The sequence below is a fragment of the Ammospiza caudacuta genome, chromosome 5, assembly GCF_027887145.1.
Source record: "Ammospiza caudacuta isolate bAmmCau1 chromosome 5, bAmmCau1.pri, whole genome shotgun sequence".
Classification (NCBI taxonomy): Eukaryota; Metazoa; Chordata; class Aves; order Passeriformes; family Passerellidae; genus Ammospiza; species Ammospiza caudacuta.
Genome location: NC_080597.1, coordinates 43,222,743 through 43,249,863, shown reverse-complemented (window position 1 = coordinate 43,249,863; position 27,121 = coordinate 43,222,743). Strand labels below are relative to the sequence as shown.

At 39.2% G+C, this 27,121-nt stretch overlaps 1 protein-coding gene across 6 annotated transcripts in view; it reads left to right on the top strand.

Moving 5' to 3' along the window:
• The first annotated feature begins 1,533 nt into the window (after window positions 1-1,533).
• Window positions 1,534-27,121, top strand: part of CNOT2 (CCR4-NOT transcription complex subunit 2) — an 83,666-nt gene continuing 58,078 nt past the window's right edge. Inside the window, exons 1-3 of one of the 6 annotated variants that reach the window (XM_058804713.1) lie at window positions 1,699-1,715; window positions 10,231-10,312; window positions 10,817-10,869. In XM_058804713.1, coding sequence (XP_058660696.1) covers window positions 10,297-10,312; window positions 10,817-10,869 — 69 coding nt within the window. In that variant the 5' untranslated portion in view covers window positions 1,699-1,715; window positions 10,231-10,296. Of the gene's footprint in view, window positions 1,716-2,567; window positions 2,640-10,230; window positions 10,313-10,816; window positions 10,870-27,121 lie in introns of those variants that run through there. The other 5 variants (XM_058804714.1, XM_058804716.1, XM_058804717.1 and 2 more) reach the window with 5 other exon arrangements.

Below are 27,121 nucleotides of genomic sequence, written 5' to 3'. Positions count from 1 at the left end.
TTTAAAAAAGAAACTCAGATCACTAAAGTGTGAAATGAAATATAACGAAGCAAAATGTTTATAAACAGATATAAAAGAATCAGACTATCTAAACACTTATTTAATAACACTGAAGGTTAATTGTATTGATTGTATTTTTCAGTCTAAAAGTACCACTCCTATATTTGATTTGTGGTAAAAGAGGAAATGTTTGATTTTTCAGACTGAACAACAAAAGTGGTCCAGAAGTTCATACTATAAACAGCATGTCACTTTAGGTACTGTCTAATGGTTTGATTCTAGCAAATGCATGAATTTGTCACAAAGGAAAGGTTTATGATTGAATAATAAAATGCAGTGCTTTCCTGGATGTATATACACATTCACTTCAATGACACAGCAGCCATGCTCATCACACAACTAAAGCTGGTGGCATTAAGAAACTGGTCTCCTGGCTTAAAAGGAAGACTGACTGCTCTTTTATCTTCAAAACATATCTATGTTGGCAGACATGTTACTGCAGCACCTTTATCTATAAAATATTAGTGTTGTGTAACCTGCTGAATTCTTCAGTAATTCTAAATTCAATTTGGAGGTTCAAAATCAAACCTGAGAAGAAAGCACACGTGTGAAACTATTGAAAGAAACATGCTATTTCTACTCATCTCTTTGCTTGAAATTTTACTTTATGATGATTTTACAACCAAACTAAGGTGTCAGTGCCATTGGGGTTTTTTTTGATGGAGCAGAGCAGCCAGTTCACAATGATGTTGGCCATCATCCTGTAAACACTTGTGCACAGGCTTAGCTTTTATACCATTGACAGTTTCATTGAATTCAAGGGGATTATTTGCATAAGTGTTTTGTGCATCAACGCTTGCTGTATTCAAGTCACTGCTATAACACACATGTTTTGAGGTTCGATAAATTAAAAATCCACTTGGGTCATCTTGTAAATGCTTTTCCACTTTATTAACACACCAAGGGGATAGCTGGACCTGTCTATCCACTGCTATCACACTGCAGAGAAAACAGGAACCTTGACACAATTTACTCCATCGTCGGGTCGTTCCTGACCTAAAACTCCCCAGGATAACAGAAAGGCCAGGCCGCTCCTTCTGCCTTCTGCAATCCAAAGGGAGCTGTCAGAGCAGGGCCACGGGGGATGGGACGCCCCCTCTGGAAGCTGGAGCTCTTCCCACGGGAGCGCGTCCACCCGGGCTGGGTCTGCAGCGATCCCCGCAGCCCGAGGGTGCGGGGCGAGGGAGGATCGGGAGCCCCGCTGCGCCCTGACCCCGCTCAGCCCCACGGCCCGGCGCTGCAGGCCTGCGCGCCGCCCTCTCCCCTCAGAGAACGGCATCTGGGCCGGGCGCGCCCCGGCCAGCAGCGTCTCGGCGGGGCCGGCGGAGCGCGGCAGCATCCGGCAGCCCCGCGGCCTGCGGGCCCTGCCCCCAGCACTGGGCCGCGAATCCCGCGGGAGGCGGAGGGAGCGCAGCCGAGGGAGCCTCGCTGCTCCTTCCTCCTCCCCTCCCTCCGGTCCCGCTCAGCCCCTGCGCAGGGCCGGGCCGTTGCGGGCGGTGCGGCGGCGCTGCCCCCGCCCCTCGGCGCTGGCGGCCGGGACGAGCGGCGGCGGGGTCACGGCGGCGGCCGGGTCAGAGGGTAAAGGTTGCTCCCCCAGCATCCTCCGTGCTGGATACTCAGCCATCTTGGATTCGCGGGACAAGAAAATTCATGCGGTGAGTCCGGCCCCGGCCGCCCCTCCCCGGCCCCGCCGCCGACCCGGGCCTCGCCGCCGTCTCGGCCGCGGCCCGATGCGGGAGGCCCGGGCGGCGGCGCGGCCCTCGGCGGGGCTCGGTGGACCTGGGGCCGCCCCACCGGGTTTCCGTTTGCTTTTGTCTCCGAGGGGGAGCGGGGGGGACGCGCGGCGCCCGAGCCGGGGGCGCAGCCGCAGGCCCGGCCCGGCCCGCCGCCCCCTTCCCTCCTCCGCGGCCGCGGGCGGCGGCGGCCCCCGGGCGCCGCTCCGGGGCCGGGCGAGGCCGCGGCCCGGCGGTGTTTGCCCCCGCATCCCTGCGGCCGCCGTTGGCAGCTCGCCCTGCGGCCCACTCGGCCCGCCCGGCCCGCCCGGCCCGCCCGAACGGCTTCTTCCCGCCGCCGCCCCGCCGGCTGCTCCCAGGCCTCCTCCGTCCCTCCGAGCCCGGCCCCGCGGGGCCGCCCGGCCCCCGCCCGCCGCCTTGCCCGGGCCCGGCGCCGGGGCAGCGGAACCTGCCGCCCACGGCCGGGGCTGCGGCGGCCCCGCGCTCCGCCGAGCGGCCGTGCGGCCTGCACCGCGGGCCCCGGGCGCAGAAAGGGGGTGAGACGGGGGTGCTGCTGGCTGGCTTTCGGGTGAAAAATTATTTTCTTTTTTCTTTTCTTTTCGTTTTTTTTTTTTTTTTTTTTTTTTTTCTGCCTGCGCCTGTTTCACTCTCCTCCTGGCGGTGGTTAAGGCGGTGTGTAAACAGGTTCTGGCTTTCCCTCGGACGTGTTTGTAAAACAAACTTGAAAGGGATAGAGCGCGGTCGCCGGAGGAAGGAATCAGCCTTCCCCTGCCCGCCTGGGCGGCGATGACAGGCTCTGGCGTGAACCTGACCCGTGCTGGGAGAGGAGGTGGCACTGGGTGACAGGTTAGGGATAAGAGAGGGACAGTAGGGCGGTGGGGAAAGATGCAAGCGTCAGAGTTAGCAGTTTGGTTAGCGTATGTATGCTCCTGGTGAAAACAAGATACCAGCTAGTGGGTATTCTCGGTTTTAGGGTGGGTTTTTGTTGGTGAAGTTACAAGTAACTTTGTTTTGGAGGCTCTGTAGTGTGGGAAAATTAAAATATGCATGTGTAAGGTGGTATTTGCTTCTGCTGCCTATTCAAACCTCACACAAGCATGTTTAATTTCTGCTGTCTCCTTTGTCAGGGAAAAAGTTGTTTCCAACTTTGCACTGTTTTATCCCCAGGGGAGGAGAAGGACTTTCTGTGTATCTTTCCTAAATATATATGTTTGTGTGACTTGAGTGTGTGAAGGAGACACTCCTGTGTGCCCCAACACCAGCAGCATCTGGTGCTGGTGACTGGCTGCTAGTCTTAACTCTTCTGCTGGAGAAAAATAGATGATCAAACCTGCTGTCATATCTGTTATTTGAAAACTTTATGTTTTGGGAAACTTGGATGTGTTTCAAACTGTTAAGACTTGTGAAGACCTGCAAGAGCAAAGTAATTGTAGAAGTTTATATTGCAAAGGTGTCTTCCTTTGATCTGGAGAATTGTTGTGTATGTGTTGATGTACTTTAGGCTCTCTTAAAATGACACATTAATAGAACGTGGCTCACAGGATCAAGTTTTGTGAACTTGAACATGATGTATCTGTCCCATACCTTTTTTTCCTCTTCTTTTTGTCCCCCACTTCCACTGTTCTTTATGTTGAGTATTCAGCTGGTATCAAGGTGTTGACTGCTTCTGATTTTAGAAAGGGATTTGAATACTCACTTATCAAGAGCTGACTGACTTGACTTGCAAGTGTATTTCCGTTTCATTTTCAGGAAGCTGTTGATAAAGCTAAGAGCATAGTCGTAGATAAACCTTGTCTACACATCTCCTCTAGAAACTTAATATTGCTGTCAAAGTAGTCATTGTTATTGCAACCTATTTGCGTGTCAGTTCTATCAAGAAATGAAAGAAAAGCCCTTGGCTAAAATGGAGAATAAAGAAACACCAGAAATTTATATTTAAAAAAAGATTTGAATTCTCTTTAACAGAATCTAGTTTTAGATAATTGTCATTTAGTGGAAAAAATAGGACAGTTAGTGTGTCCTGAAGTTTGATGCTAAAAAATTTTCCCATAAGTGTCTGTTTCCACCTGAAAATTTTGGTCTTTACCTCCGTCACTTCATATGAGAATTCTGTGCGCCTGCAGCGGACCAATACATCTCAGAAAGTATTTCTGGTTTATTTTTATATTTCTAAGTGCATTTCTGTTTGGATAGAGATTAGCTTTGAAATCAGGAACATTATTGCTTTTTAAGTCTTTGTTGTAGCTTTCTTAAAAATTACCCAAATATTCAGGTTAGTGCAAGGTCTGTAGTGTTGTAATTGCTAAGTTGTAACCTCATTATAGTTTTTAAAGGGGCCTTGTATCATAACTTTGTTTATTCAAACATATCTTCCACCTTCATCTTTTTATGAACTCAGGAAGTGAATAGAACTTAAAAATGCACCACAATTGAATTAAAGCAGAAGTTTCTGTCACCTGGCTTTTTGACTTTATCTGGAAGCTAAAGCAAAATATTGAATGGCTTGTTTTCCCATGAGGTAGTGTAGAAAGTGCACCAAGTATAGAATTTTATTCAAAAGGAAGTAGACCCCTGTATCTAACTTTTAAAATGATGTCTTGTCTTAAAGCTATAATTTGCTTGAATAAAAGGCCCCTTAAAAATGTGTTATTAAAAAGAAAAAACCCAAAAATTCCTAAATTCATGGCAGAGTATTTGCCACATTTCTTGTACATGTTTATAAATGTTAGCTTAAATAGAAAGCCCTTTACCAATTTCAATAGAAGTACAGTACCTTAGGAAGTCAAATCAGTATTTTTACAATAGATTTAAATGATTGCTCTGTAAATGATCCAGTTTTCCTCATTTAAAATTACTCTTAATACAGTATGTATGTAAATTTCAAGGATTGACAAAAGCATAAAGTTGAAGTTAGGTTAAATTTGCTTTATCTGAGCTTTTGAGACATAAATAAGTAAAAAAAAAGTATGTGAGCATTCTGCTATACAGCAGCAATCTGCTAATATATTTGCTTTAAATTTATGTCTCAGTTGCACTGCACTGAACAATTCAATATAACTTGTTTCAGTTGTCTTTCCTGAGTAGAATTGGCCTTTTTTTTCCCCTCTTTTTTTTTTTTTTTCCTTTCCAGAAATGCTTTAGTACATAGGTGCTATGTTTGTGTGTGTCCTGTTGGTCTCCTGACCTAAGTTCCTGGAAAAGAACACCTGAGCCTATGAACACCTGAAATTTGTGTGGTCTCCTTGACTCAAAAGCACCTGCTTACATGCTGATGGTTAACTTTGTGCATGAGTTTGCAGGATGGATGGTGTATTTTGACAGCTACCTATGCTTTTATTGAGCATTATAACAGCATAGCAAGAATTGTGTCAAATGAAAATACTGCACAGTAGGATATTTAAGTTGTCCTTGTGGAATTATTTTGATTTTTGGAGCAGGTGTGTATATACCAAGCATGGTCTGTGCTCATCAGCAAGAGATTCTTATGTAGGATTGAAAATATTTTTGTGGTTTTGTGCAAAAATGAAGAAAAAACCTAACAAAAAACCCCAAAACCCAGCCATAAAATGTTCATTGCTTATAATATATATTTTATCTTTCATTTTTAATACTCAAATAAAATAGAATATTTTTGTTGTAGTGGTGTGCGCTAGCTCATCTTCTGCTCTGCTTGTGTAATGGGCTCCAAGTCAAGGTGTAAGTGGTTCTTGTCCAAAGGGGTTACTGAGAACCCTTAATTTGTCTTGCTGTAGCACTGGTTATCAGTAACATTACAGAAAAGTGTGCATTATTTTTTCCCCCTGTCTTGGTTACTCTGCCATTTGATTGCTTTTTGCAGTGCTAGTATGTATAATTTCACAACTCTACATTTCCTAGGAGGATTCCTTTCAAATTATGCTGGTAGGTTAAAATTTTATTTTAATGAAGACTTTTTTTCAGACACATCTCTCTCTTGTTAAATTGAAATGTAAGAGTTGTTAATCAGAAATTCAGTAATAAGTAAACCATTGTTTCTTCCTGTTTCCCTTTTCATTTGGGATAATTTATGGGGTGATAGTTTTTAAGCATTAGTTTTCACCCCATGTCTCTTGGGATTTTTTCCTTTTTTTTTTTTTTTTTTGGTTTATTGAACTTCAGAAGCATTTTTAAAATCCTGCTTTCAGATTTTTTATGTGCTTGAGATCGATCAATTATGTTTGAAAATAGTTTGCTGTGGTCAAGTTATTCATCAAAAGGTGTAGTTTATTAAACTGAAAACTGGTATAAAAGGCTGCTGTATTTGTGGTACATAAAATGGGAACTCTTACTTTGCATTGCTGTTGCTGAGCAGACAGTAATCCAGTGGGCTGAGTTGGACCATGCTTTCTGTGTGAGTTACCTACTGCAGTGGTGGGTTACTCTGGGTAAGTCATTTAACCAGTTCATAGCCAAGTTCTAGTCTGCAGTAAGGGGATAATGGTTTCCTGTGTTTCACTTGCCTGGTTCAGGACTCCTGTGGAGCCACATGCCAGTAGCAGTTAGTACATATGGTTAGCAAAAACAATGTTAACCACCCAAAATGGCCCTATACCAAGTTCAGTAGGTCTGCTCTGTCCTTACGTGTTTCAGAATGGCATTGCCATTTTCATTGAATCTAAATGTGTGTGCATTTGGAAACAATAGGAGGGGGTTTTTATGCACCAAAAAGAGGCGGTTGGACTTATTATGGCCAACTATTTTTAATTTTAAAATGTTAACATTTAGATTTGTAGGCAATGTCTTGGCAAGCTAGTTTTTCTAAAGCTGTCTTTGTAACACAGACATTGATAATGCAATATCATATATTATCTTTTCTGTAAAAGGGTTGTCAGAAAATGCCTGTCGTGGTGTAAAATGAGCAACTAATGCTTGTGTCAGTGAACTGTACTTGTCTTACTGTCTACATGACTGAGTTTTTGCTTTGAGCTTCACTGGAATAGTATTTTTCCCCTTCCAGCTTATGAAAACCTTGCATTGTTTGGGGCAGAATGACTATTCCTTGTAAGCATTTTTTATTTGAATCATGAAAACTATTCTTGCAAAGGAAATGTTGCCAGAGAGTTATAATGGTGGAAAAAATGTCTGCCAGTCTTCCTTCTGTTGCTCTGCTGTGCAGGGGACTTGTTTGGGTATATGCTTGAAGTCTTTTACCATTCAATAGTGATGAGGTTTGTGAGAAAGTACTTGTTGCATATAAATAATTGTTTTTTGAAAAAGTTATAAAACAGAAAAATAGCCGTGAAGCACGTATTTTGTGTAATGACCAAGTAAGCTAAAAACATACAGAAGAATGTAATCTCTTGAATATTTGTACCATGTATTGTTATGTGGAGAAGTGGGAATCTGAAAGGTTTTCAAATAGAAATCAGCTGTAAGCAATGTCAACTTTGGAAAGACTGACAAGATGATGAGCAATTCTGAATGTTAAAGTACCTTGTAATACTGTGTCCATCTGTAAAACTGCTTGACTCAAAAAATCTTTCTAATGAGATGTTTGATTATTTATTGCAGTGCTGGTACTGGTCTTGATACTTTTCCTAACATGTCAAAAGCACTATCATAAAGTAGAAAGGTACCTTATGTTGAAATCTTAATTTGTTGACTTATTTTCTGGATGTGGATGCACATTTCCAGTAAGATGAAATTGATCAAGATCAGCATTACACATGGAAGTAAGTCAGTATCACTTTTTATTTCATGGTGGAAGTCGAAGTAAATTACGGAATTCAGGTTCCTTTGCTACTGTGGTATGGAATTAATTTTTTTTTTTTTTTGCTTGTTTGGGGTTTTTTGAGTTTTCTCTTGTGTGTGTTTCGGTTTTGGAAATTTCAGGATGATATGATTTGGACAATAAATATATGTTTTGTTTCCCCCAATCTCCTGGAAGTTAAATTAGGCAAGAACATAAATGTTGTGAGACTTCTATGATGGAACAGGGACTTTCAAAATTTCTTGCAAGGATAAATTTAGTTTTCAGAAGTTTGGTGCTCTTTTGAGCTAAGCTTAGGTCAGTGTATGTTGTGAATACCGGCAGTATATGGTTGATGGCAAGTAGTATTTTCATTGGGATTAGCATTTTAATTAGGAATTGCAAACTCTCAATATTAGCTGTGATCCTAATCTTTTATTGTCTCTGAAAGACATATAACTAGTTTAAATGATTTTTTTAAAGCAGCTGGCAGTTCTTTTACAGTCCACACGGTAGATTCAATTTTACACTAATCTGAATTAGATTTTATAGCAAGAGTTTAGCAAGTCTTGCAAACTGGGATGGCCAAGCGTAGGTTGGTAACCAGGAGTGACTCACTAAGAGCAGACATCTTTAACTTCCCCTTAACAACGTGCTCCAGTGTCCAGCTGCTGGCCTTTACTAATGAATACCTGCATCTGCTGAGTCCAGTTATTAAAGCAAAACCATTTTGAGCAGTGTATTTTAAAACTTAGTAGACTAAAGGTACTTCACAGGCCCTTGTGTTAATGTACTTAGGAGAGGGCCTGGAGGGGAGTAACAGAGACTGCAAATGAGTAAACTGTTGGTGGTAGTAAATGAATAAACTGTTGATAGTAGAATGTGCTTCATGGATTAATTTATGTTTGTAAGAAACATAAAAATATAAAATAAGTCAGATATATATAGATAATCCAACTTCGGGTTAACTCAAAAGTTAAGCATTTAACTGAATTTGTATAAATATGCTTCTCTGTGGAAACAGAACTCAGAAGGAGAAATTAAGATTGGAAGTATGGTCCTACAGACCTCATAAAATTGTGTCTAGGTGAAGGAAGGAATTTCATATTTGTGCAACTTCTTGTAAAAGAAATAGACATGACCTACAGGTATGTATTTGCTAGGATGGCAGCTGGTTAAGCATCCTGTAAATAAATACAGGCAAACTTTGAGTGTCCGCACCACAACTTTTCCCTGAAGTGGGGGGAAAGTCACAAAGAGATGTGGAAAAGAAGGAAGTTGAGGGTTATCACGGTTCAAGTATTAAGAAGCAAAACAAATCTTTAAGAAAGTAATTTTTATTAATTCTTCTACTCATAACAAGGTCGTTATGATTAGTAGGGCTTTTGTGTTGTGGTTTGTTTTTTATTTATCTACTGAATGTAAGTTAAACTTTATAGTCTCAGATGGTTCAGTATTTTTGGGACTGTCAGGAGAGAGCTTCAGTCTGAATCGAACCTAATATTCAGCTCCAGCTGAGCAGTTGTTCTTTGTGCCTATTGATGCAACTGTCCATGGCTCTGCAACAGATTCCAGTGCAGTACTTAATTTTGTAATGTGCTTCTAAAAATAAGTGCATAGTCTTATGTAACACATCTTGTATTGTTAGCACCTAGAGGCTTCATCCCCACTGGTATGAAGTGGAACACATCCTACATGATTTTTGATTGTGGGTATTTACATCTGAAACACTTTCTCTGTCAGTGTCTATGGGCAAAGAGTAGCTTTGTTTAAGGAATGACTAGTAGTTTTAGGAATATCAGGTACCTTGTTTGCATGGTGAAGTATGTTTCTCCTCTGCATAATTGAGCAAAACAACAATGGAAAGGTTCTACATAGTTCAGTAGAGATTTGCTTCCCTAAAGAAACTCTGTGGATTCCTGCTCGTGGGTATGTGCACCTTCTCAGAGCTCTCACTTTATTTGGCTCTGCACTGCAACTGTAAGAGTTCTGAAGTCTGTGGATGCTGCAGACATGAAAATGAGATGTTAATCATATTGATGCAGCTTTGAGGGCAAACTCAAAATCTTGAAGGGTGACATTTATGATCAAATTACACTATTCTGTTAGATTTTGTACAACTCTTGCTGTAGTCTTAGCAATGTTTTGTTCTCTTTAATGTGGCTTTTCTCATGCTTTTTGAATTCAGGCTGCAAATAACATATTAACTTAGATGATAAAATGCATCATGTCTTGCTGATAGGATGACACCTGTACAGAGCAAACTTGTCATATGTAAATAAGGGACAGAAATCAAATTTATCAAGAGTTACAGCTTTATCTGAGTAACTTGGTTCTCATTTTTCACCACTGCTTGAAGCAGATGCTGTGCTTTTATGTTAGAGGCACAGCTGAAATTTCAGAGTAGAGAATTGAAAGTTCATCTCAAAGTCTGAGGCCAAAACAGAGGCAACCATTCTTTATTCTCTTAGTGTCACTCTAGAAGTTAATTTTCTATAGTGCTGTTTACAGACATCCCAAGTGCTTCACTGTACAAAATCTCTCTTTTCCTGAGAGATCTGGTACTTCAGTGAAGAATGAATTCAAAGGGATCTGAAGAAATAGATATTTGTAAAACTAAACAAACAGGTAATCTCTTGATTAGGTTGCATCTTTAACAATAAGTGAGATGTTTGTAGATGCTTTTAATAATTGTTTTATCTGAACAATTCAAATTATTTAATTTTCTAGCAATATCGTGGCCATAACTTTGGTGCTGGGAAGCACTGTCAGCCCTCAAACTTCCTTTTGTCAACCATGGAGGTAAAATCTGGTAAGACTGAAAATGTAAAGCTTGATATTTATGACACCAGAAGCCCAAGCTTCAGTGTTACGGTTACCCTTGGCAAAGTATGGGTTGCCTTTGTCTATCCTAACAAAGGCAGACAGCACATATACAGGTAGTTAGATGTGTGCCATTTCTACATGTGTGGGTTTTGTTCTTTGTTTGGAAAGGCTGAGACTGTGCCTGGGCCCCGGTGGAGCAGGCATGCCCCTCTGATAGGCAGGGAGAAGGTGGACAAGGGAGGGAGGAGCCTCTGGTGTGCAGACCATGCCGTGTTCTTCTGTCCCTGGTCTGTCAGCCCAGACCTAGCCTGTCATTAACACTGTGCTTGTAGAGAAGAAATAGCAAATATGTTCTGTTCTGTCTGGTATTATTTCCTCTTTTTCTTGACTAGGTGTCCAGGGAGCCAAATGCAAGAATAATGTATTAGTTGTGTATTTCAGCATTTTTGTGCCCAGTCCTTTTTTTTTTTTTTTTTTTTTTTTTTTAAAGGGTGTATCCCAGAGTTTGCTCGCCACAGCTGTCTGTCATCTGTTTGTTCACTGGTAAGAGAAGACTGCTAACATGAAGTAGGTCCTGCACTGAGCCTTCTTGTCTTGATTTGAGTAGGGCTGTGTCAGGAAAATATTGGTTTCACCAGGTTTATTGGGGGTTGTTGAGTGAGAGGAGTTTAATGAAAAGAATGTGCCATTCATTTTGGTGTGGAGAATCAGTACACACTTTACTTTAAACAGTAAAGTTTTACTTAATTGTGCTGTTAATATAAATTCTATTTGTGAAATTGGTGTGTTTATCCCTCACTCATCATGTAACTTACTATTTATTAAAAGCTTCAGAGTTTTATGGAAGATGGCATAACCTCCCTTTCCTGTCTAATTAAGCAAAACCTTGAAGTTTTATGTGAGGTTTATTCAATGTCTACCTTTTTGATTGCAGCTTATAGAATGAATGGTTGGTCTATTTTATTGATTAACACAGGGTCAGAATGAGCTCACATCCCTGTAATGTTGCTCTTGCCATGGCATGCTATAAAATTGTGTGGGTATGTTTTGATCCTTCTGAGATATGAATATTTTGGCAGTGAACATGTTTTTTGTGAAAACTCATAGTCACTAATAATTGTAGTGACACTCTAAAGTATCTGTGACTGTTTTTACTGGAAAAAAGTGCATAAGACCACAGAGAATGACAGATTTTGCTTAGAAGGTAAGCTTCTGAAATTGTTATGCATGAAGACCATTCAAAATAATTCAGTTGTCAGTGTTAAACTAATACTGAAACAAGAAAAAAAAAATGAAAATAGTCTTGCTTAATCCATTGCCCTCATGCTTTGTAGCGTCAAACCCAGAAGGCATATCAAATTTTTCCTTGGTTTACAATACAAAGTTCCCTTTCGTGGTGTGTTTCTTCTGTATGAGTGCAACTGCCACGGTTCTGCCCACAGCATCATTCTTTCTTTTCTTTCTTTCTCTTCTCTGCTTTCCTCTTAGAGGTGAGATTCCAGCGGTGGTAGGGATATGGGTGGTAAGAGTGCTATCTTAAAACAGGATAGACAGCTGCTGATAGAATGGGTTCCACAGCAAGGCCTTGTTATTCCTGGGAAATGTTGCCAGGTCCTGCTCCTGACAGCAGTCTGACTTCTGTGGAAACTGCCAAACTGGTAAAGTAAAATGGGCAAAAAATCAGAATTATAAATGGCAAGATTACTAATGAAAATGTGTCCCTTGAGTAAGAATGGGACTCCTAGTGATACCTTGTAATTACACATCTGTTATGAGAATCTAATATAAATTTGAGGTTTGAAGTGATAGAAATCTATGCAACACTGCTGATATGGTCATATTCTTCACTTATGGGTTCTTTAATATAAAACATGTTTTAAAATCTTAACTATTAGAAGTTTAAGATTTTTTTCATTTAGTGTGAGAAACTTTAAGTTGGGTTAGCACATAAACCTGGAAAGGAGCAACTCTGTTCCATCATCACGAAGGCTTTCCAGTGTTAATATAGGCATGTTATTCTGAGAACTAAAGTTTTGTCTGAAGACAGGGGTTTAGGTAAGTGCAAGACACTCCAGGGAGCCTTTTTTTATCTCCAGTACTCCCAGAATGCCTCTCTTTTTTTTTGCCTTAGGTATTCTTATGGTTTGTTGGTTTGTTTTTGTTTAGGGTTTTTTTTGCTTTTCTTACTCTTTCATCAGTTCTTTTTGCTGCATTTAATTTCTTCTCCTGCAATTTAAGATTGAAAAGTCATGTTTTGGATCACCTCATTGTTCTTCCTGATGCTTAGTTTTTGTCTTGTGATGTCAAACTTGTGTAATTTTCAGTTCATAAACTGAGAGGGATATAGGTCACTGTTTAAATGAGCGTTTGAAGTTTTCTTGCAAACAAACCCCTCCCTCAGTACATAAAACCCTGCTTCAGTGGCCATTAAAATTGCAAACTCAAGGAGTCTGAATTCAAGGAATGTTGGAATGAAGGCTTTCTTTCCCATCTTAACTCAGGTTCCATATACATGTCGCTGTTACACAGTTTTTTGATCAAATAATGTTTTTCCCAGAGCACTCTGGTCTCATTGGTCAGAGAGGTTTCATGGTGTTCTCACACTGAGGTTTTTCTTTTTTAATCCTGTTTTTCAGATCATGCTATCCAAAATTATAGGCAAATACAGGATTAATGTTTTCTCTCCAATTTCTTCATTATAGTATCACAGAAGTGCTTTATAATATGTTTTTGAAAAACTACATTTTTATATTGCCTCACTGAAATGACAGCGATGCATTACAAATAGAGAAACTGAGACACTGGCTTAGGATTTCATAACATAAATACCTTCATTTAATTTGCAGCTGTGAATAGTTAATGCTTCTCCATAGACTCATGAAATACTTCAGGCAGAAGGCACTTGTACAAATCTGTGTGTGGCTCCCTCAGCATTGTTAAAAAATAAAAGAAAATACAGACCTTTATGGACAGACATAAAATTAGTTTACATATGTGGCATTTAAACATCTTAGCTGGACATGTTTTCTCTCTATAGTTTCTGTGTCATTAATTAGAAGAGGATAGAAGGAGATCTTGACGGTGCTTCCTGGTCCATTGAACAAAAGGATGGGAAAATCCAGAAGGGATGGGTCCAGGATCTGAGGCTCTGCATGCTGTAGTGTCTGAGTCTTTATGGCTCTGTACCTACCCATCGGCACCTTACACATCTGTCTTTTTCTTTCTGCAATTTCTTTTTCTGTTCCTGTTCTGAACTCCAATTCCTCTTCTGGTTTCCTCCTCCTCTGTGTTCTAGCTATTCTCCTGATAGCACCCAACTGCTATTTAAGACAATGCCAAGCATTTCTCAGTGCTAGGATGGCAGCTCCTTAGCTGTCTCGTGGCTGAGCTTGCATCCACAGCAGGCCCAGCAGTCCTGTGCACGAAGGGGAAATGTGTTGTAGATCAGAGAGAGCCTGCAGGGTCTCAGTGCAGCCCGTGAGCACGGCCATGCAGAGCTGTGCAGCTGAGGTGGATTGAGCAGCTCTTCATTGTGGTGCTACACCGTGGTTTCCTAAGACAAGAACAGACTGAACTTGTCACTGTTGCACAGCATTCAAGTACTAGAGCATCCCAACAGAATAGATTTTTAAAATGTTTTCAGCTGGAGGGGAGTGTTTTTCTGTTGAAAAACACTGAACTATCTTAGCTGCTCTAAAAAAGAATAAATTTGACCAGTTTTGCCTGAAAGATGGTTAAAGGTTGTGTTTGGTCCTAAAAGGCGTATACATTCTGTAGTTTGGGCAAGTGAAATAATATGGGGTCTTAATGACTACTGCTATACAATACAATATTACTGCCTGTGCTTTCTGTAACAAGTTAAGTTGGTCTTAATTTAATAAGACTGAATCAGTATGTTTTCATAGCTTTTTCTTCTTCCAAAGTAGTGCATTTGAAGGCATTTTTAAACAAGGCCCAGATTAAAGTGCATTTCATGTGCATGCAATTTATTGTGCCGTTCTGAACATGAAGCATAAGAAGAACTGTAGAAAATGTTTTGAAAATTCCTTAGTTTAGAAATGTTGGCTTAAACTTCAAATTACAGGATTTTGTTCAGAAATCCCAACTTTAAAATACAGAATTTTCAAGGGGGACTATCTGCCCAAGATTTCTTTTGAAAATGGCTCAGGAGTTAAATGCTTAGAAAAAGTATTTTGTGCTCTTGATTTTTTTTTAATTTTCTTTTCTGAAATAAAGTGTCACTTTAGGAGATAAGTTGTGTCTGTAGCAAGATTATTGATATTTTTAGAAATTGATTGGAAAGCAGTTAGCTGTAACTTCATGGTTAAGAGATGACTACCGCTGTATTGTAAATGAAGATACTTTGTGTGTAAGGGTATAGGAGAGTAATGTCGTGAGAAACAGGGTGAAGCAATTAAAAGTGAAACTGTTACAAGAGGAGTGGATGTTTTCAGGTGAGGTGAAGATTTTAGTTTTATTTGGTGTGTTCACCTGCATTAAAACTGTTGTGAAAATAGTAAAGATGTTTATTTAAGGAATATATGACTCATTTTTTCCACTTTGTGTTTTACAAGTGAGACTTAATACCCAGACTCAGCTGTAAGTCTTTGAGTGTCAGCTATAAGATCCAGATTTATCCCACATATCTTTCTGCACTTTGTTTTATTGCTATTGAGTCTTCTGACTTCAGCTGGCTAATATGTAGGCATGTAGGCCTCTGCAAGTCCAGGTAAAGATGTACAAGAGCTTGAGTGTCCTTGACAGTGCATGCATACAGCAGAAGTGGGCATTTGCTCTGGGATTGAATGTGCATAACTGAAAGAGTACCTGTGTTAGGGCAATGTGTGTCACAGGGACACTGTAAATGTTGCTGTACCCTTGTCCTCTTCAGACTGTGCTTGTGGCAATACACTTATAGCCAGGCTTTATGTTGTGCAGATATGCTGCAAATAATAATTGGGGATTTCACTAGGATGGACTTAAATGCGTGAGTTGCTGACATGGTGAGTTGCTGAACTTCTTCTTTTAATGCTTCAATTTCCAGATAGGGATATTTTTTCCTTATTATGCACGTCTTGTTTTCAGTGTGTAACACAAGGTTTTGGTAAAAATCTTCCCATATAAATAGGGAGTAGAACTGCTAGACCTGTGCTAAGGCATAAGAACCCTAAAAAACCTGGTATCAGTGTAGCAATTACAGTATAATAATGATTGAAAAACCTTTGAATAATCTTTAAAAAAAAAACACAAAAACCCAAAATCAAACCCCATGCAACAGTGTACAGTCAGTAGGATCCCTGTGGGATTATGCATTTTTTGAAGACTGCCTCTATGTGTGTGAGTAGTGATTATCAAGATTTCACATGGGACAATGGTTAGCATATTGTCCTGTTAGGGATCAGTTCTGGACTCACATTTTCTTCTCTGCCCCTCTGTCCTCCCTGTGTTGTGGTCCTTGTCCTTCTTGGTGAGGGGCCTGTATTGAATTATGGTTTGTTTACTTCACAGACTGCTTACTGCCTGCTTTTTAGGCACAGTGCCCCTGGAATCTTTCCTTTTCAAACTTCTTTGTCTGACAGAGTCAGAGTTTGTATTTCAGAAAATTTATTTAGATTCTTTTGGTTGAGAGATGTGATAATTTTTTTGATGTATAATTTTATAAGGATGTGCGGTGTTGCTTTTGCTGTCTCAGTGTGTGCTTCTCCTTTCAGATGCAAGTATTAATGATTACCAATTCTGACTAAAAAATGTGTTTAAATTACGGTTTCATGTGGATTTTTTTCTTTTTAATGAATCGGAACAGTATAATTTGGATTAGGAGTAGAACATTCATAATAAAAAGTTTGCAATATGTAATTTTTGCTCAACGGCTCAGTGTCCTCTCTGATTGTGCACTTCTCTTGAGATCTATTATGAAAAGGTCCCTACTGGGCCACCATGCTGACAGTATGAAGTTAACTCAAGATACAGACTTTGCTTGTAAAAACCTCCTTAAAATGTGAGCTGCAGTACTTGCCACCAGTCTGTCCTAACAAAGTTCAAAACCAGGCTACATTTTTCTCCAGCTTTTTCATTGCTTTTTTATTGTATTTTTTTTCAAGTATGTAATGTACTCAAGAATCACTGAGTTTTAACAGTGTTAATTTATCTTTCTGGTGTTTTTGTTCTTTAAAATGTCTATTAGGCTTTCTAGCTGTAAAAATACACTTGATACTGATGGGCCTACATAAACTGGTGGACTTGCTTATAAACAACTACTTTAATTTTTTTTTTAAAGAGTTCTGGATAATTACGAAAAATAATTTTTTCTGTAAAGAGACAGATACATAAATGGTTAAGGGAGCATCCATGAGGGCAGCAGACATACATTGCTCCCATGTACATCATGTAACTGACACATGTTAATTATGGTGTGCTTCAAATGAGTAAAACACTGACACAATTTCTTTCATTTGGGCTTTTGCCTAACTAAACCAATTAGAAAAGATCATGACACTCTTTCATACTTCATTTAAAACTTTTAACTTATGTTTCATGTGGTTTTGAAAATTCTTGAAGGGTCAGTTCTTTTAAAAGGTGAATTTCCTGTTTTATTTAGTGTCAGCCTTGCTGGATTTCATGTCCAGCATTAAAACCAATAGTTTCTCGATATTGTAGTTAATAAATTTAGTTGTGAAGATTCCTTGTGTGTCTGTTTATATGTGTCTTCATCCTCTTACAGAGAAGTCTTGAGATTTCTGGATATTTTTTTCTATTTTTGGTAATTCTTTAGTGAAGAGTTTATATGTTTACTCTTAATTTGCAAATATGAGTTGCAAGCTCTAAACTGATATACCATCAGGTATATATTCCAAAATTGGACAGTTAAGATTTTTACATCTAGAGTAGTTTTGAGGGATAATATAACTTGAGATTGTGGATATGGTAGAATTTTTTTTTTGCATAATTAAGTGAGCAATTCTCAGTGAACGTCTTCCTTATAGAACCTTCTTATGGGAAATGCACCAAAATTTAAAGCATGATATCCATTAAAAAATATCTTTAGCTTGTGTCCAGATAGGAGACAGAGAGTACTGTCTTCTGTTTGTTTCAAAGTAGGCCTTTGTTAAGTGAACACTTTGGATTATTTGGATGTTTAAAATGACCTGATGGACATTCTAAATAAGGTCTTGTCTCTAATGTCTCTGTTAGCCCATTAAGTAAATAAGGTCTCTCTTAAGGGTTAACACAGACATTACTTAGGCGTTAAGTCTAGCTTTCCTCACTTAACTCCAAGGAACTTGCCATAGGGTTGTTGTGAAAAGTAAATGTCCAGATATTCCTGTGCTGCAGCCGAATTAGGAGCCAGAGAACAGATTCAGAATCTTTTGGCTTTCAGTGTCCTGGAAGGTACAAGTAGTTGATAAACAGATACCATTAAAGACTGTAAGGAGGGTGCCCCTTGACAGCTGTTTAAGGGCTTATAAAGTAGAAGTTATGATTATTAAGCTATTCTTCATTTTTGTGGTTGCTCTGATTCCTTGCAGCTGGTCTTGCAGCTCACCAAGGGCAGAGAGGAATAAGTTGTGTCGGTGAGAATTATTTTTACTTATCTGTCATATTTTGAGAATGCTGGTGTTAATCATTCATAGCCTGCAAAAGGTGTTTTCTGCCGGCAGTTGTAGTGGGTTTGGCTGAAATGAATTCATTTTCCCACAGCAGCCCTCACAGTGCTGTGCTTTGCATCAGTGGCTAGAAAAGGATTGATAACACACCACTGTTTTGGCTACAGCTGAGCAGCTCTGGCACAGCATCAGAGCTGTATCTCCAACATTTCCCCCACATCAGTAGGCTGGGGGTGGGCAGAATCCTGGGAGGGGACACAACTAGGCCAGCTGACCCAAAATAACCAAAGGACGTTCTATACCATATGAAGTCAGCTGTGATGTAAAAGCTAAGACAAAGAGGAGGAAGGGGGGTGGTGTTTGTTGTTTTACAAAGTTTGCCTTCTGCAGCAGTTGCTACAGGTGCTGAGGCCCTCCTTCCTGGGAAGTAGCTTGCTGAGGGGAAGTGGAGAGTTAACCTCTTGTTTTCCTCTTTACTTCTGCATGTGCAAACTTCTGGTTTTGGTTTAGTAAGTAGACGTAACTGTGGAATTGTCTTCTGTCTTTCTTTCCCCTGTGCATGTGGGAGGGGAGAGCGATTGAGCAGCTCGATGGGCACCTGATACCCAGCCAAGGTCAACCCATCACAGAAGCAGAAAACATTCGATGGAGAGATTTTAGAAAAATTGTGGAAATTGAGTTTTTGGACAATGTGGACTGTTCAGAACAGTGTCACATTTTCTCTTTTGGAAGCAAGACACAGAAACCACTTATGCAAGATGTTGGTTTCCCCTAGACAAAGATCATGGAAGAACAATATAAACATATTCTGTGGTGTCAGCCTTCTGAGTGAAATATCAGCTGCAGAGCAATGGCTCTGATACAGCCATGTCTGAGCAAGCTATTTATGATCACTACCAGCACAACAAGCTTTGTGCTTCCTTTTTTCTCTGCATTCATAAATGCTTCCTGGCAAACAATGGTCCGCCAGCACAGGTACCTGTATGAGAGGGAAGTGAGCAACTAAACAACCCCAAGAGATCTGGCCAGCCAGTAAACTGGCTAGAAAGTTGCTGTGAGAACCAATGCAGAAGTTGGTTGGCAGAGCCTCCTCTGATAAATGAGGAAAGTAATTTTTAAACTGTTCCTTGCTAGACCGGCTTGCAAGCCCTGCCTTAGGCTCTAACAATTATCTCTGATTTCCAGCAAGGCAGCTGAGTTAAAGAGAGCTGCTACATCCGGAAAAGATGAACAAGTTTCTAAAGAGATATTTCAGGTAGTTTGCTGTGTTTTTCTCCAGATAAAGCATGATCTAGGAAGCTATTACTGTTCTTGGAGGTTCTCACAGAATGAGGTTTTGGAGGTCACAGATGGGAGTGTTTCATAGATGGAGTGAGATCTTGGCTTGGCAATGAATTTAAACGTGTCATTGAACTAAGACGTTTTTGGTCTGCTCATGGTGTGATATTTCACGGAGTATCCTCTGGAAATTGGCTGAGTTGAGGTGAAATCCAAAATTCTTTCTATGTAGGATGGCTTTTTCTGTTTGAGCATGCATACTTCTTTTGCACACCATTTTCAGAATAAGTTCAGCTTTTTACAAATATCACATAGTAAGCAACTAACCCAAAATAGAACAGTTCAGTTGGGATGAATTTGAAAAATGAGTTATGGCAAAATTAAGCTATGTGGAGGAAAATTTTCAAATCTGCCATCTTACATGCCTCTCTGTTTTATTTTGGGTTTTTTTTTTAGTTTGGTTTTGTTCAGATTTTAGCTCTATGCCTGTCTTATCCAAAGGTAGTTTTCTGATACTTTCCCAACAATCAAATTTCCTTTTGTCTTCAAGTGTGTCTGTTTCCAGGAGCCAGACTTCTGTAGTAGCAAGTCCTAAGTCGTGCTCTTGGCTGCTATAGGTTGAGTATCCCTTATAGTAAACTTACAGAATTTATTTTGCTAAGAATAGCAGTTTTTATAGTACTGTTTGTCTCACTTCTCAAACTTTAAATGGAGACAGAAGCTGCATTCTTTGCATTCTGTCCATAGTGAGGGAATGAAGGAGGTAACTCGTGCTTTTCAGTAAAGAGTATAAACCTGGGATTTGCTCTTCTGCATAGTTGCAAAATATGCTAACAATTCCCTGTGACTTTTGTTTGTGTTGCTAAATTGGTTAAGATCTCTCCAGTACTAAAAAAAAAAAAATCAGTGCAGAATTTTAGCTTTAGAGATTCTTCAATAATATGCAAAGGAAGAAAAAACAGCTCTTATCATGTTAATTCTCATTCCCAGTCTTAGGGACAATGGGGCTTACAGTATTAGCAATCTGTTGCTCTCAGTGTTTAAATGGTACTGTCTGAGACCTTTGGGGTTTTTTCCCTGGCCTCAGTTTCTCTTTATGTTCTTGTCAAAATGAGCAAAAATTTAATGTAGATGTACGTGTTCAAGCCAACTGAAAGCAAACTCAAGAAGAGACCTATTGTTTGATCATATTCTTTATTAAACATTAACTGTTATGTTATGCTTTTTTCAAATCTTTGAATTTGTTCTTTTATTCTTTTTTGTTTGAAGAGTGTGCTGAACTTTCAAAAATATTTTGCATATTGATATTGTAACTTAAAACATACTCAGACTCCTGATACGTATAAGAACAGAGATTATACCAGCATTATTTTTTAATTGATTTGCCATGGAATGGTTTTGAATACTTGTTTTGTTATTGTATTGTTACAGAGCTTTTTTTAAGGGACAGAAGCTGTCAAATAGGTAGCAAGAAGTATTGGAATGTGAGGTAGCTAGCAATGAAACTATTGGGAAAAGTTCCTAAAAATACTATGTATTTTTATATTTAAATCCATGTAACTATCATGGTCTCTAGCCTTGACTTTGGAGCATTTTTGGATACTTTTGGATGATACATATCTTTTATTCTTAATTGCATATAATCAAGATAATCTCTGGGTGCTCATTTCTAGATGCTTAACACTGCAGAAGAAGGATTTAGCATACATAGTAACGTTTGTAATAATGAAATTTGACTTAGTCTTAAATGTTCTAGTGTATCTTACTTTAAAAGCATGATTCTTAATATATTGTAAAATAAAGGAGTGCTCAGTTTAGCTGCATTTATGAGTGCCTGTGTAATGACACAGTTTTAAATACAAGCTCGTTGTGCTTTCAGATGTATCTGTGCTTACATTAAAGAGAAATTTTTTTCTTTAGCTGCCATCTGAATGTTACTAGTGCCTTACGAACTAGTGAGTGCAATTACTGTTCTGGTCCATCAAGAAATGGAGAGCATAGACAAAATGGGGTAGCATAGACAATACTGAAACAATCAATAATTAGACCCAAAGAGTTTGCCATTTAGCCATTCCAATTTAAAGAGCAAAAGGCTGAATCATTTAGTGACTTGAGAACTGAGCAGGTTTATGAGAGACAAAATGAATAAACTTCATGTTTTTTCTAGGTACTTTGGATTTACCAGTCAGGAATAGAAAGGTGTTTACTAATCAAAAGTAAAATAACCTGGACACTAATCAGCTGCAAGAGATGTGCAGTTTGCTTAATTGTCAGTACTATCTTGCTCCATCTTATTCAATGAGTGTAAAATCTGGATGGGCCCTGGAAGGAGTAATTATAGGCTTAGTTTTGGTGTTAAATGCAGCTAGATTTTTGTAATTTTGATTGAGAAGTACACGTGCTCTACAAAGAATAAATTGTTTTATCTGTTAACCATGTCTAAATATAAGCAGTCGAGTCTAAATTGTTAATTTGGCCAAAGACAGTTTTCAGTTAAACATTCAGTTAAAAGAGACTGTGCTGTGATATTTAATGTGTAACCCAACTTTTTTTGAAATTCCCATATTAAGGATATGTTATTATGGGGCAGATATATATACTGGTGTGCTTTTTTTATATCTTTCTCCTTGAATTTTTCTCCCTTGCTGTCTGTTTAAAGCAGGAGGAGGGAAAAACAAAGGCAAAGGTGAAAGTCTCTTCTACAACCCTCTTTGCCTCCTTACAAAAAGGAATATGGATACAGCTTTATTTTCAGACCCTAATTTAAAATGGTCTGTGCCCTGTTGGTCTCAGTAAAATTCTCTGTGTGTAAAAGCACTTGCTTTGGGGAAGGGATTGACTCCAATCCCTAACTAAACATAGCTTGATTTAACTCATGAGTTTCTGATTTGACTTCAGTGAGGCTCATTGTGTATATGGCATTTCCACTTAAAGAGTGTGTTGTGTAAAAATAAAGTAAAAGAGTGATTGAAAGGGCACTGCTAATTTAAGTTGATCTTTTCCAGTAACGTATTTTGAATACTTTACCATGAGGCCTGTTTTATTTATTCAAATACACTTATTTTTCCCCTGTATATCACTTGCTGATCTACAATTTGCTGCAGAAACCTTTGCTAGTCAGCAAAGGTTGCTAGTCAGCCAAGGTATCTTGCTACTCTGTTCTCCTGGAGCACCTTGTGCTGTCTGCTGTCTCTCCAGGGCCAGGGTTGTTGCCCTTGTACACTGGTTGGTCTGGGCAGATGGGAGTGCATGAGCAGAGCACAGCGTCCACAGATACACCACAAAGGGGCTGTGAGAATGAAACCAGTGATCTGCAAAGTGCTCTCAAGCCAAACAAGCAAAAAGGCTAATGATATTTTGAATTAACTTTCCTCAGTGGTTTGGTATTTGTTTGCCAGCAGGGCTGACAAGAGCATAAACCACTGTTTCATGGTTTAATTAAGTTCATGAGGGGTATTTAGTGAAGTCATGTGCTCTTGATTCTCCACAGAGTATGTGTATATTGAGGGTGAAGGCATATCTCCATACCTTTTGTATTCCTGAGTCCTACTTAGGAGATATGTAGCTGTTTATCATGAATTGCAATTTTATTTTGCTCTGATATTGTTACTGCATTACTGTAAAGTTACTCTACTGACAATCTAAAAATAAGGGCATTTGGAGTTACCTTAATATCCACTTAACCATCAGTGGATAAAATTCTTGAAACATGCATTGGGTAATGTACTGTGGTGTTGAGTTAAATGGAACAATTGGAGAAAAAAGATACACCCATGTCTGGGCTGTGTTGTTTGAATAAATTAAACAAAATGGATCTGCATCAGTACCTGACTGGATTAGACTAGCCCAGACATGCGCTTATAGCTCCACATAAATAAATGATGTTTGAGGAATTAAGTGGGAGAAAACTTGGAGAATCTATTAGATGAAATAGAGTGAAATTCAGTTTCAGTGTATGAATGGGTTTAGCTGCAATGGTGTATACTGACCTATTTCAAACAAAAAAGCAGGAATATTGCAGATGTGCTCAGATGAGTGCTCTTGGTGTGTGCTGAACTCCCAGTGTCCAGGGGCTGGGTTGTTGCTGTTGGGACTGTCTCGGCTCTGTTTCTGCACACGTTGTGCCAGAGGCTGCATGTGCTCTAAAGCTGGAGCTTAGATCCTGCATAAAACAGTTGGACAAATGCTTAGTTACCCTGTTAACTTATTTGCCCAAACATCTAATTGAATTTAATGCTCCTTTAACTATACTAAACAAACAGAAAATTATTTTTGCAGATTTTTAACAGATGTGAAGATTCCTTTACCTTTGAGGTATGAGTCATGTAGGTGTTCACACAGAGATCCTTGTATGCTCACAGCTATTTGAATTAGAGACTTCTTCTATTTGTAAGTAGTATTTAGCTGGAGTATTCTTGGTGCCCTCCCCTGTTTAATGACAACACTTGGCTGTTTTTGTTTTTCCATGAGCTGTGCAGTTTTTTTACTTGGAGTTTCTGGCCTTTAAATCTACTTGCCCTACTTGTCATTGGCATTTGTGTTAGTGACCTTGTGATCTTTTCAAGCTCTGTGTATTGTAGGACAGGGCCAAAAGATGGTGGCAAGGTGAAAAAATTTCTCAATAGCAGATGAGATGGATGCTTGCTTATTTAACTTGTCTGAGCATGTGCTCCAGGATGCGGATTTGTGGGGCATGGTGGTGGATCTCTCTTTCCCACATCATCTGGGAATGAAGTAACTCCATAATACAATACAGGTCTGCAGTCATCTTTGTCTGTCAGAGAGAGCACAATCCCTAGGTGCTAGTAGGATAATGGCTTCGCTTCCAGGGTTTAGCTGAAGGCATGGCAATGGCCTGTGTACTAGAAACAGAAAAGGGAAGGGATGCATCCTGCGACCTCACAGATGCTATGCAGTAGCTAGATTGTTCTTACCTGCAGGTATGGCTGAAGCCCAGCTCTGCTTCACTGCTGATTTCTGTTTTCTTGGCTGTAGGAAAGAAATGTCAGGAGTTCTAGCCTTCTAGGGGGATATTCTTGGTGCTGCCTTCATGTCTGGCTCAGTTGACACAGAGAAATTTTAATAGTTAGAGTTTAGGGATAGGCAGGAATATGTTTTGCCAAAGCACTTGTATTTGTTGTAGAGGATCTGCTTGCGTTGTTCGACCTGAAAACAGATGGTCTCATGTTGACAAGTTTTCTAGCTGACAGCATCCTTTTTTTTCCCTCTTTTATTTTTTAGGGGCTTTTTTTCCCAAATAAGGTGACTTTTACACTTCTTGGAGACCTTGGCTTCAGTTTTTCCTCACTTTCTTTTCAGACATGAAGAAAAATAGTCACAGTTGAAGGCTTTATAAGCTTCACCTCTAGCTCTAATGACCCATTGGTATTCACTGTGTTTGCTGTGACTGTAGGTGTCCCCAGCAGGTTCATATTGCCCATTTTGTCCACCTTGCCAGCAGTTTTCTTTCTCTGAAGTGAAAAAAACCCAGAGAACCAACCAGACAACCAAGCCAAAACCACAACAAACTCTCTCCTCTTCTTGATGCACTTAGCCACAAGTCCTACCATTCATACATGTCCTACAGTTTGTCACTACCTTTATCTTTCTGAAGTCACTGTGGACTTTTGTTGTATAAAATTTTATTGCACTACAGAGAGAGAGAATTTTTTATTGCCTGTTTTTCTAATATCAAAAAGGAGGAGAAAGATGAAATAATTTTATTCTGAACCGTTCATCTTCTTCTCTCCCTTTTCCTTCAGTCTTTGTGACTGGCCATTCCTTTGGCCACTTGGGAAATTAATTGATGTGTCTCTTGATTTCAAGACACTGCATCACAGAGGAAGTATCTGTATTTTTTAGTGATGCAGATCTGCTAAGAGTAAAATACCTGATTGATTGGCTTCTTTGCAGCGCTAAGGTATGGTGATGATGTCTCCTTCAATGGGAATAAAATGGGGTTCTCTTAACTGAAATTCAAGAAACTGTATTGTTGACTTGAAGCATCTTTTTTTTTTTTTTTTTTCTTTTCATCTCAATGGAAGACTAAACTTTAGACTCAGTGCCCAGAAATTTTGCCTATGTCCTATTAAGTTGGATACAGCTGACTGGAGTAATTTGTCCTGCTACCTGGATTAAGGTCCTTAGGGTTGTTTTCAAAACAACTTTCTCCTTCCAATGTAAAGTGTAATTAGTGTTAGTTTTACTTAATCTATGATGGGATTCACAGGGCTTCCACTTAGAGTTGTCCATTCCAGAGAAACAGAAATATTACGTCATTTTTCTATAGCTGGTAAGTGAAGTGGGAGGACTAAGAAGTTGCTGTCTTTGGGTGACAGTGATGATATATATCACTACAGTATAGCAGTATTGAAGAAAATGCTGTAAAGTCACATGATGTTCATCAAGACAAAATAATTTAACATGTCAGGGATTGACTTTCCTTTTCGTTGTACTCTGGATGTTTTGAGTACCTTAGCAGAAGCCTCAGTCACTCCATGACTTGGATCCTGAGTGGGAGGTTTGGACCTGTGAGGTAGACATCCACAGATAGAGCTGTTCTCTCTCTTATGCATCCACAGATAGAGCTGTTCTCTCATTCTTATGCGTTCTTGAAATATCAATTTCAGTTTATGATTGTGAAATGGTGTGTGTTGTGATTTGAACACCTTAGCCCAGCAGGGTCAAGGTTTGCCTTAGACCAGTGGGAAAGTTTCTTGCTCTTTTGAATAATATCCATGCTGGACTTGCTTCCACCTATTGTTGGAAGCCTGAAGATACTTTTTCATTTTCATTTTTCCAGCAGTTAATGTCTTCCGGATTTAGGATAATTTTGGTCTAATATTTCTTTAATTAAAATTTGGGATTTAAATAGTACAATGGATATTGTGAAATATCCTTCTTGAGAAGAAAAACACTATAAAACAGCATTATGGTTTGGGTAGCTGTAATTTCCAAGTCACAGAAGAGAGACAAGACCATAGAAGTGGGTAGTATCAACAGAAAATTGTGTAGTTTCACTGACATTGTTAACACTTACTTATGTTAGCCCAAACCAGAGTTACTACTTTTTTTTCTTCTTAAATTTTTTTTACCATTCCCATGTGAAGTTGCTTTCATCTGCATGTTTATTCTCATTTTCGGTTATTTAAGCATTGGAAATGGCTCAGTATTACTGTGATGTCAATTGGCTACTTTCCATGCTTTTCCCTGTACAATACATTAAGATTTTCTTGCTAGTGTATTGTCTAAGAAGACTACTGGTGTTCATTTTTACCACTCCTCCTTGTAAGGAACCTCTGTTACATCTGTGCAGTGGTGACCAAGTCAGTGTCTTTGCAGTGCTGTATTTTTATAAGTTTTTGTGGTGACATTTACTTGCCCCTTTTTATCCATTTAGCAGACTGAAATCTAATTAAATGAATGTTTTGTAACTTTTTTAGTCATCTTTATTAAAAATAAGTAGTCTTTCCATTGGAAATTCACTCCCCGGATGAAATCTTCAGTGTATATGCTCTCCCAAGTACAGAGAAAGACATGAGTGTGTGCACAGATAAGAGATGTTGATTTTAGTTATCTTGTCAGAGGTCCAGTATGTGGAGGAATTAAAAGTGGAAGATCAAAAGGAGTTGTCAAGTCATACAGGCTAATGAAGAATTTTGAAGGAAGCAGTTGAGAAATGCAATTGAATGGGAATATGGTTTGCCAGAAACTGAATATTATCTTAGGTTTTATGAATTTGAATACTCTTCCATTGCTCTTTGTGATCTTTTCAGGACAGGAGGAATAAAAGAAAGCTTATGTTATAGGAGTTTTATATTTAATTTTTTTAAAAAAATCCCATCAGTTAGTAGAGCTTTTGACATCTGTAGTTGGTTGGGAGACCTTTTTATTGAGATCTGTATGTACACACA